A 12,239-nucleotide genomic window follows, 5' to 3' on the forward strand; every position below is an offset into this window, starting at 1 on the left:
CTTGGAGATCCCCTGAGACTCCACCCTGCCCAAATTATGGACCCACCCAAGCTGCTTTTCCATAGGAATGGTGCACAACTTCCTAAATCCTCTCAGACAAGCAACAACCCACCTCAGTGAGCTCCAGACCCACACTAGCAGCAGCCAGCCTAGATTCAACCTGGCTAACACTATTTGCTCCACCCTGGAGATCCCCTGAAACTCTGCCCCAATCAAACCTAGGCCCACTCAAGCTGTTAACAGTGACTTTTCCATACAAATGGCTGGCTTTTGCTCATGCCCCAACATCTTCCTAAATCCTATCAAACAAGCAACAGCCAGCCTCAGTGAGCCCCCAGCACCCTTACCTATTGCTAAGGGGCTCCAGGCCTGGCACTAGCAGCAGCTACCTTAGATTCACAGCTTGGCTTCCCCTGGGAATCTCCAAGCCCAGCACAAGTAGCAGCCATCTCAGACTGCTCTATAGCTTATGCAGGGTGGCCCCAGGCAGAACACAGATAGGGTCTGATTTTGGCCAGCACCACCTAGGAAACCCTAGGGCCAGCACACCCAGTAGGCAGCTACAGATCATGTCAGAGTACCATCACCCTGCTCGTGCACAGCTGATTCTCCACAGAGGGCTGAGGTAGGTGATAAGTGGTTACAGCCAGTCCTTGTAGCTGACTAGCCTGGGTAAACCCTTCCCATTGATCTGCCAATAGCAACCAAGGCTCAACTACAAACAGAAGGTGTACTCACCTCACACAAAGGGCGCACCTCAAGTACCCAGTTTGGGTGATAGGGGAGGCTGTGCCAGTAGATGCTATAGGACACCTACCACATTAGGCCACACTACCAAGACAGGGAGTCAGAGCAGCTCTACCTAATACATAGAAACAAACACAGGGAAGCTGCCAAAACAAGAGGACAAAGAAGCATGGCCCAAATGAAAGAACACATCAAAACTCCAGAAAAAGAGCTAAATTAAATGGAGATAAGCAATCTATCAGATATAGAGTTCAAAACAATGGTTATAAAGAGGCTGAAGAAACTTAGTGAGGACCTCAGCAGTATAATAAAGATTCAGTAAGAAACAAAGGATATAATACTTGAATTAAAGAACAATTTACAGGCAAACAACAGGAGAGTGGATGAAGCTGAGAACTGAATCAATGATTTGGAACATAAGGAAGCAGAAAACAACCAATCAACAAGAAGAAGAAAAAACCATCCAAAAAAATGAGGAAAGTATAGGCAGCCTCTGGAACAACTTCAAGTATTCCAACATTTGCATCATAAAGGTGCCAGAAGGAGAAGAGTAAAGTAAGAAATTGGAAATCTATTTGAAAAAATAATAAAAGAAAACTTCCTTAATTTGGTAAAGGAAATAGACATGCAAGTTCAGGAAGCAGAGTCCCAAACAAGATGGATACAAAGAAGCACACCCCAAGACTCATCATAATTAAAATGACAAAGGTTAAAGATAAATAGAGAATCTTAAAAGTTGTAAGAGATAACAAGTTAGTTACCTATAGGGGAGTTCCCATAAGACTGTCAGCAGATTTCTCAAAAGAAACTTTGCCAGCTAGAAGGGGTTGGCAAGAAATATTCAAATTCATGAAAAGCAGAGACCTACAGCCAAGATTATTCTATCCAGCATAGCTATCATTTAGAGTCGAAGAGCAGATAAAGAGCTTCCCAGACAAGAAAAAACTAAAGGGGTTCACCATCAACAAACCATTATTATATGAAATGTTAAACAGACTTAGAGAAAGAAGATCAAGACTATGAACAATAAAATGGCAATAAATACATATCTATTGACAATTGAATCTAAAAAACAAACGAAGCAAACAAGACCAGAATCATGGATATGGAGAGTGTTCAATGGTTGCCAGATGAGAGGGGTTGTAGGGGAATGGGTGAAGAGGTGAGAGGATTAATAAGTACACATAGGCAGTTACAGAATAGCCATGGGGATGTAAAGTACAGTATAGGAAATGGAGTAGCCAAAGAACTTACATGCATGACCTGTGGACACAAACAATGGTGTGGGGATTGCCTGGGGGAGTGGTGGTGTGGGGTGGAGGAACATAAGGAGGGAGATTGGGACAATTATAATAGCATAATCAACTAAATATAATTTAAAAAAAGAAAATTATCATCAAATATTTTCTTTGCATTGGGGAATCTCAACAGCACCATAATTGTAAAATGGCCTTCAGTCATAAATAGTAATCTGACCTGATACATGAGATTAAGCAAAAAGACGACGTTAAGATGGCCGGACCATATAGAAGTTTACATGGCAAGGTTACAAGGCACTTTGGTGGTCAGAAAGCATATTAAAATCTCATTGCTACATGGTTAAAGTGATATGGGTAACTGGATTCGACTTATCGTGCCATCTCAATATCATCCCCACATGAAAGTTAAAATGCATAAATAGGCTTATTTTAATTTACACCATAACTAATGTGACAAGGCCTTAAAACAGCAATTTTCAACCTTTTTCATCTCATGGCACACACAAACTAATCACTAAAATTCTATAGCACACCAAAAAATATTTTTTTGTTGATCTGAAAAGTATAGTTTCAATTCATTCGCACTGGACAGCTACTGTTGTATTGACTGTTGTCATTTTTTAATTTTACAATCTAAGGGAAATGTCAGGTATTGCATATTTAAATAGTCAGGTATTGCATGTTTTAAAAATTCTGGGGGCACACCAGTGTGCCATAGCACAGCGGTTGAAAACTGCTGCTTTAGAAGACTGTGATAAAAGCATGAAGATAAAAATAGTAAATGTGGTACTTATAGGACTAGTAATGTTAGTAGCTAGCATTTATGTAATAATGTGCTAAGCATTTAGTGAATATCATCTTTAATTCCCAAAACTCTATGAGATAGACAGTATTTTTTCTGATTCTGCGTAAGTCAAGGACAGAAGGATGAACATACAGTAAGCAGTAGATCAGGGATTCGAGGCCAGGTACGTTTGTCTCCAAAATCCATATTCTCAACTATTACACTATTACCACTTCCTAGTAACAAAATTCAACACTTACCCCCAAAGGTTTGCAGATGCCAAGGCGCACAGTGCCCGGTGGCACAGCTTTCAACAGCTCCACAGCTTCAGCAAGTGAGGTGTTGTCCAAACAGTGCTGATTGACAGAGACCAGGCGGTCTCCAGGTAGCAGTTCTCCACTTCTCTCTGCAACACCCTCCGCCACCAGGGAACGAATCACAATCACTGACTTTGTGGAATCTAAGGGGTCCTAATGATCAAACAAACAAGAAAGATGAGTCAATTCCAAAAATAACTATATAGTCTTAGGACAATTTATGTTTACTCATAAATCTCATTTAAGTGTTTACTTCATGTGTCTGGCACTCTGGTGATATTCTTTCAAAGAGGACACAATCTATTGAACTATCACTACAAACACCCACAGATATCAGTTCATATCAAAGTGAAGACATAACCATAACAATTTCACAAATTGCATGTCTGAGTACTCCATACACATAAATTTGTTTTTTAAACTTTTTGAGGACATATTTTGTTGAATAACCAGAAGGCTAGGGACAACTGGGCAAGATTCTGACATCCTCAAGCACAGTCATACTATGAATCAAGACCAGCCCATCTATTACCACTCTTGGGGGATAAGCAGGCTTCAGCAGAAGTGGGCTGTATGACACTCCATTCTTAGGCATTCCACCAGTATAGCATCCTCCTGCTAAATCACTTAAGTTCAAAAAAGACATGGAAACCATGGCATATTGCACTGCATTTAAGAAGCAGGTTTAAAAATAACATAACCTAAAATTATGAGATAGTACAGCTATTCATATGTAGACATACAGAGAAAATGAGTATCAATTCATGAAAGAAACCCATGCGCAAATCTCTCTCATCCATATTTCTTTTCCCTAAGCACTGAAGATAATGTTGACATAAATACATTTGGTTAATAAAAATCAATTTATAACCTCACTATTACTTTGTATTTTATTCCACAAACACTGATATATAGCACTTACTATGTCAGACTCTGTTCTCAGTGCTTGACAATCATTATTTCAACAACAGACTTGAGGATGTGGGTAGATTTATTATCTGTATTTACGAGGAAACTACAGGTCAGAAAGTTAAGGAAACTTGCCAAGATCTCTCAGCTGGCTCCTAAGGCCTCACTTTTGACCCCCGTGCTCTGATACTTGCCCTGCACCAGAGTAACAGAAGAAATTGGAAACAGAGTTGTGAAGGCAAAGACAAATTCACATGGAAATCTTCTGGTTCGGGAGAACCTCTAAATTTGTCCCAATGGTGGAGGTATATGAGTCTATCACTAAACCTCGAACTTTGCAAGGGAGAGGGAAAGGAAATCCCAGTAACAGCAGCACTGGCTTGGGTTTGTCTATTTTGCTCCTATCGTGCTGTTGTGCACAGACTGTTCCATTCAGCCAAGATGTAGCAACGTGATCTTCTACTGCTAGTTTCTATTAAACCCCTCCTCAGAAAGTAGAGAGAGACTGCCACATCTTGTGTTAGAATTATAACCCTTTGGAATCGACAAAGTGGGAATCTGCAGAGTCCTAGGCTATGTCAGTTGGCAGTGTCTGATGCTTCCTTGGAACTTTTCTGGTCCAGTTTCCTGTACTTGTGTGTTTCAGATATCAAGGTTCATTTTCAAGCACTACATAGAATTTTAAACAAATATGTCATATTTGAACCAACACAGGCTACACAGCTAATTCCTCGAAAAGTGCCTTCAAACAACTTATCTTACTTTCCTTAAGTAACCTTGCTTTTCCACTCCCAAGTCAAGGGATTCTTGGTAAATTTCTAACGAGCTCTGACCTATAGCCCAAGACATTTATGAAGAGGTTTAAAAGTACAAACTGTCATGGGAACACATTAATAAAGTACATAGTGTTAAACCATAATTACACCAATATTTTCAAGTAGAGGGAGCTATTGCATAGGAAGAGAATAGAAAAGAACCAAAAAAAAAAAAAAAACAGTGGTGTATCAGCAGGCAATCAGTGCAGCAATATAAAAGAGCTGTCTATTTTGTCACTGGCAGCCATGAATCACAACACACTTTCCATTCTGAAATATGAAACCATTACATTTTAAGTTTGACACACTAATAAATAAGCTGTACAATTATGTCCTTCATTTAGGACGTCAGTTTTTGATGGAAGGCTTTTTTATTGGGGGGGAAGGGAAACTATGTAATAGATTATTCCCCTCGTGAAATGCATAGAAAGCAGCTAGCATTAGTTCATATTAATAATTACTCAACTTTCTTAGAGAAAACTGCAATAGCAAAATATACCAAAAGCAAATAAATGACTTTGCTACATTGGTGTGAGTGATCTCAGTAGTTTCATGTAACACCAAATCAAAACCTAGTATTTTTAACCTAATAAATAGGTGAATTGGTTTTCCAAATGCAACCAGCTGAAAAGATGATCGGAAACAGTTCAAAGGAAGACGAGCCAGGAAATAACGGGAAAGTCGTGGTGAGCACTTATTTACACACAGTCCAGTCTTCTTTAGGCCTCCAGCTAGTACCAGGTAGGCTTGCTTGCTGAAATTTATTCGGGCTTCGTCCTCTAAAATGTAGTCCTGCCACTACTTTTCCTGGAGAAGAGAACCCAACGGCAGCTTCTCTGTCATTTAAAAAAAGAGAAACCCATCCCCGCTTCTGAAGATGCCCCATTGTGTATAGTCACTGCTTCGTTTTCTGTGATGACTTTCTGACTGCATGATTTCCCACATAGCTGAGTGCAGTGGTTTTAATGAGTAACCGTCATTTCCTTTCACGGCCATCACATGAAGTAGCCACCCCATGTAAAAAGAACAGCTGCTACTTCCTCCTGGGGTGGCTACCACTCTTGAGGCTTTGCTGCATCAAAAAAAATGCTTTTTAAAAAGCTAGATTCAGGTTGCTTCTCACCAGAAAGGTCTATTTTCTGAAAATACAGTCCATATATCATGCCTTTGTTATATCCATCAAAGTATTATAAAGATATTTCTCACAACCTCTACCCAACCCCTAGACCCTATGTAGATTTTTACGTCCCCATCAGTTTTTATTGTTTTAGCATAATTTTAAATTCTCTAACTTTTCTTGTTTTGGTAAATAACACTGCAAGGAACACTGTATTAAAAAATCAAGCTGCTTTAGTCTAAACAGCCAACAGAGGGCACTAAAGACCAATCACAAAACACAAGAAACATCTTTTACTATGTAAGCCATTCTCTTCCGAAGGGTATTTTCCCCCTCTTTATTCAAAAGCCTTCTGTCATTATACATGTTCTAATAGTATCCCATACGATTGCTTCAACTCAACCATTGATGAAAGTTATTCCCTGAAACTCTTAAAAATATTATCAAACTGCTGCAATCAATTAAGAACAACCAACTTTCACCAGAATACTATGCAAGAAAATAGATCTCATCCGAGTCCTCTTCACTACCTGGCTGTAAATTCCTAAGAGAACCACCTAACTGCCATCTCACAGTGAGTAAAACATCATACCTGTCTGAAGAAAAATGGATGCAAAGATTCCTGAGGTCTCCCAAAGTGTTGCTAATGTTTGATATTCATTATAAATACAGGATGTGTCGATGTGGAGGGAATCCAGGTTGGCAAACAGACCCCTCCCTCCCCTCCTCCCTCGGTGGCATTACCGTACACCCAAGCATTCCCCTCTCCCCCACACCCTTCCACCGAGTTGCTGACTAAGGCTTGTCAATTTGTTCTCTCTCTTCCATCCCATCCTCTCTCCACATCTCTGCCACTACCCGGATTGGGTTTCGTGTTATTTCTAGCCTGTTCAATCACTAGTCTCCCAATAGGTCTACCTGCCTCCAATCTTACCTCCATCAGTCTATTTCTACAGAGATTTTTTTTAAAAAGATCTTTCAAAATAAAAATGTAATCACAATTCCTCCTCTGACTGAAACACTTCAGTGATACAGCCTTCAGGATAAAGGTTCAACTTTTTGGCAGAGAAACGCCTTCAGATCTGCAGTTCAGTCTGGTCTCCTCTCGCTGTCCCCACATGTACCAGTGCCCACTCCCCTTTGCCCCCACACTGTCCCCACGGTACAGAACTACTAAAATCCAGAGACTGTAAAGTGCTTCGGCATGCTTCCTGACATCCTATCAACCATGACACCTGCCAGGCATGTCCTCCCTGCCCCATGGCTGCTCATCAATAAGTCTGCCACAGGGCCGGCTCCAGCATTTCCTCCAATGAGAAGTTTCCCCTGGCTCCCCAAAGACTCAAGCTCTTCCTTACTGGGTGTGATCTCTAAAACAGACCTTCCAGTACAACATTTGTCATAATATATTGTCCTTCCTGTCCCTGATCTCCTAGGGTAAGTTACGTTGTCCTGCTAAATGCATTCCCAGTGCATTGCAGTTATCTATTATAAAACTTTTGACAGTTTACTGAAATTAATTTAATCATCTTCCCTACTAAAAATAAGCTTCATGAGACTAAGAATATATTTGCTTATTTGTTGCTTTACTTCCAGGGCCTACTATAAGTGCCTGCCACACAGAACGTACTGAACAGTTGAAATATCAAATGACAGTCTAGTTGGTTTCTCTATCCTCGGTGGACTACACATACACCATAGGCATACCATCATATATGAGAAACAACGATAACATCGACATCAACTGGGAACACATCCTGAGCTCTTGCCATGCCAGGCATGTTCTAAGAATCATACTTATTTCAACCTATTTAATCCTCAGACCTATACAAGATATGTACCATTATTATCCCTTCTCTCTAGATGAGAAAATTAAGGCAGAAGAAAATTAAATAACTTAACCGAAGCACACAGTTGATAAATGGCAGAACCAGAATTTAAACCAGTCAGTTAAATTCCAGAGCTTATGCTCTTAGCCACTAAGAGATGTAGCTTCTCTGTCTTAAGGTAAGTATTTGCTAAAATGAAAGAATGTTGAAAGAAGGCAAACTGTTAGAAGACATACTTATATCTTGCCCAAGTGTATAAAGCTAAGCCCCTTGAATATCACACTTGGCCACTAGCGGTTTCTATTTTAGTACCTGGCTGATGAAAACTTAGAGAGCCCAGCATGTGCAGCATGCCACATGTACAGGTAAAATACACCTTTATTTGCTACGTTTTCATTGACATTTACTTTCTCAAGAATCCATTCATTTGGTGAGCTAAGAACACCTTTACATAAACAGATACAAACATGTGACAACCATTATACTCAAATGGCTGGGATTCAAAGTGTCTGAAGGGTCTATAAAATGTATTATATGGATATCTGTGTACATTCCCACAGATCAAAGAGACCAGAGTCCACATAAACTCAAGCAGAGTGCAGGGGCATCACCTGGGGCGGGGTGGTGGCTCGGGTGAAATGTGAGCTCTGTCAGAGACAGAGCAACCAAGAGAAGTGGGAAGCTCTCACTATAAAACCGCTCCCAATACTAAAACTACAAATGCAGACAAGTAAGTTTGGCAAGCTCAGAGCAAAGGCACAAAGCAGGGAATGTTACAGAAAGAAGACATGAGGAAAGGAACAGGAAGAAAAGTGGTCACATTTAAGAAGCTGGCCAATGCATTATAAGTCAGGCATGTTTGAAAATAAGAGGCACAGGAGACATACACCAGGGACTGTGCTGACATTCCACATGGACGAAAAACAAAAATCTCAGTGCAACAATGACTATGTGGGTTCAAAATAAAGACTAACTGTGAACTGTTCTTTTAAAATCTATTCTGTGTCCAACACCCAAACTTTTAAAAACATTAAGTAATGTAATTGGAATTTAAAGACAACAGCAGGAAGGTAAAGAGATAGCCATAGTTTATTTCAGGTAAAAATTTGTGTATAAGAAGCAAAATAGAGACGGACTCATAGACAGCAAGCAGGATGACAGCTATGGTGGCTGGTGAAGTTAGGGGTGGAGGGATTGAGCAAAAAGGAAAAAGGACTCATGGACATGGACAACAGTGTGGGGATTGTAGGGGAAGAAGGGTTTAAGGGAGCTAAATGGTAATAGAAAACATACAACAAAATTTTTACAAAATTTGTGTATAAACTACTTTACCTTTGATAATTTTGACACTTATTATCAACTAGGTATATTCAAATATAATTCTATGTCTACTTAAAATTCTGTGCTGTCATATAGCTTACCACACCCAAAATACATACTCTCTTGTATTCCAAGAGTCCGTCTCCAAAGTGAAATGAGTCCAGGGAATAACTAGACAAATAGCTTGGAACAATGATGAAATACAAAGTGCTCTACACGTGAACACATCTCCTAACCAGTGAGTTCAATGCTGTGGTGTACGCTCTTACAGAATTGGGCTACTGAACTTCATTCCATAAATATTTATTCATACAAGCATGAGGAAGCATGTTTGAAAAATAATCTTATAGGGTCTATATACTCATATATTAATTTGTGAATAACATATGGTTGCTGGCTATGTAATCTTTGATGAGAATTGTCCAAACTCAATTGTTGTCAACTAAGAGAAAATTATGAAAGCACCAAATATTTGATTCTTAAAAAGTATACTCTTAAATGTGGCCATTATTATTTGAACTAAAAAGTATTGAGTTAAACTCTAAATAAATTAACAGCAAAATAAATTTTCAAAATAAGATCTCAAGGAAGTTAGTAAAATGGAGAATGCAGAAAGAAACCACTGAGTTTAAAAGGGAGACAGCTAACTTTGTCATCCTGGAGGTGGGCAAGGAAAGGAACAGGGTACAAAGAAAGGCAAAGGAAAAGTTTCTTTACACACACACAGAAATACATCTTAAGGGAAAAACAGTGATCTTCAGATGCTCTGCTGTATAGCGGGCATAAATTAAAATTCCCCTTGTTAGCAATGTCAGTCACAAAATAAGAATCTAAATTTTTTTTTAAGGACAAAGTATATGTAGGACAGACAAGAAGACAGCCAGTCAATCCACCAGCAGTAGGATGGGTGGGGCACAGAAGTCACAGGACGAGTTCTGAGCCCCAGCCTGGCGCCAGCCTGGCTGTGCAGTTTCACAGGTTCATTCTCTGAGTCAGTTTTCTCAATTGTAAAATGGACATATGACAGTTATAATTCATTCCACCAACTCCAGAATCTTATAACTAAATTTGACAGAGTATCTTGAGTCAAATTTGTCATTAATTTCTATGAAAACATTCATAAAACCACGATAGAAAGTAGGGAATGATAGAAGTTAACTCAAAACATAGTATTGATAATGAAAAAGATACGGTTACAAATACTGATATAATTTTAGTGGTATCTTTTAAGAACTCCTAAAAAAGGCCACTGACTACACAAGATCTAACTTCCTGAGTATTCTGCCACAAAAAAAGATACACAAAATATATATGACACCTGGACCTTTTTTTAAATGAATCTTAAAACAACTTTTTTCTTCTTTTGCAATTTTTAGAGAGCAACAAAAGACATGTCAGAGACCATCAGTTGAATTAAAATCACTAGAACAGTTCTGGTTTAAGATAGTGGGATGTAAGTAACTATACTGAAAGAGCTTCTGATTTGACCAACGAACTAAATATTTACTTCTAGGAAAAAGAAACAAATGTATTTATAGTGAATGCAAGGCAGTAAGTAGATGATTCTAATGAATAATGAGCAAGCTATCTTATCAGAATCTAACCCCATTTTAACTATTTTATAATATAGCCTAGTATTATACTAATCATACCAATAACTACAACATTATCATGTTCAAAGTAGGTACCCACAAAATACATTCAGTGCACTCATGATAGATTAAACTGATATGGTTCCTGGCTCCTTGTGTCTTATTACTTCCTAAATACTATCAGGCATTAAGAATAGATTTTTCCACTCATCACACATAGAACTAAATAGTCCCTGAGCAGCACAGTATGTAAGGCAATTAAAAGGGCATTGGAAGAGAAGTGGACGGAGAAGCTTGCTAAAAGATCAAAATATATTCTAAAAAGGAAAAAAATAGAAGCCTGCAGATAATTTTATTCTGTATAGCTTAGTACTTTAAAAATCTATTTTAAGCAACAAAATAATCAAAATGGGTCAAGCAGGAGTCCCATGGAAATTGCTTCTTGAAGACTATTGATTTCTCTTATCCCCTCCTCGTTTCCTATTAGATATTTTTGTTGGATATTAAATATGTTCCTTGGGTATTTAATTTCTTGAAAAACTTATGTCATTCTGTATTGTTTACATGTTTGCCATTCTCCCCTGGCCTAAGACTTTTGCTGGTTGTAAGAAAATAAAACAAACCACACAACTGTCCTTTATCTGAAAGTCCCATCATCTGGCTGAAATGGCTGGGGTTCCACCAGGCAGACAGCAGTTCTCAAGTACAGAGTCACACCCCCTACTAAAATGACATCAGTTGAAATTTGAATATGCTTAACACTATGGAACTATACACTTAAAAATGGTTAGGATGCTAAATTTTGTTACCTTTATTTTACCAAAAAATTTTAAAGTAGAAAATAAATTTATAAATAAGAAATATCCCAATATCTTTCAAAAAGAAAACCAAACTACATTAGTTGAAAGTTTTGATGAGGTAGAGAAGTACAGGCACAAAACTTTTAAAAGCTTGTCTAATGTTAGTTTTGGAATTCATTTTAATATTGCAAACAAGTTCCTCTCAAGTTAACCTAAATACTGGATGAAGTCTATTGTTCAAATTGTTTGATCTCTAGGACTTGGGGTTCTTCTTTGTCAGTTGAAATAATAACAGTACAGATTTTATAGAGCTACTAAAGCATTAAGTGAGATAAAGCATGTAAAGAGCTCACTGAGCCCATGGAAATCACTTCATAAATGCTGTTCCCATTGTTATTACTACTAGGAAGATGATGATGAAACTAGTAGGATAAAAGGGTTTGATGGGGTTAACATTTACCATCTCACTGGCTATCTTCTAAATTTAGTTGAGCATGTGTGATATAGACCAGCAGTGCTATCAACTGCCACACCATTCATGACATTGCACGTTTAAGACATGAAAACAAAGAGTTGACACTGTACTCCTGATACACAGACCCCTGCACTGGAAGAGGGCCTCATTCTCTTAAGGCAGACAATGAAAGACAGGAGCCACCTCTGATGTCCAGTGCCACAGTGAGGACACAGGATGCCCTTCATTCCTTAGAAAAGATTCTGCAATTTTTCCTTTCAATCCTTGAAAGGGCA

General features: G+C 38.6%; 1 protein-coding gene across 6 annotated transcripts in view; it reads right to left on the reverse strand.

Annotated features, from left to right (window-relative positions):
• Positions 1-12,239, reverse strand: part of PATJ (PATJ crumbs cell polarity complex component) — a 327,386-nt gene that overhangs the window by 222,942 nt on the left and 92,205 nt on the right. For 5 of the 6 annotated variants that reach the window (XM_045835301.1, XM_045835303.1, XM_045835304.1 and 2 more), the window contains one exon: positions 3,051-3,260. In XM_045835301.1, the coding sequence (XP_045691257.1) occupies positions 3,051-3,260 (210 nt within the window). The remainder of the gene's footprint in view (positions 1-3,050; positions 3,261-12,239) is intronic. The other variant, XM_045835300.1, reaches the window with a different exon arrangement.

Source organism: Phyllostomus hastatus, unplaced genomic scaffold (assembly GCF_019186645.2).
Source record: "Phyllostomus hastatus isolate PE091 unplaced genomic scaffold, TTU_PhHast_1.1 phas_contig_209, whole genome shotgun sequence".
NCBI classification, from domain to species: domain Eukaryota; kingdom Metazoa; phylum Chordata; class Mammalia; order Chiroptera; family Phyllostomidae; genus Phyllostomus; species Phyllostomus hastatus.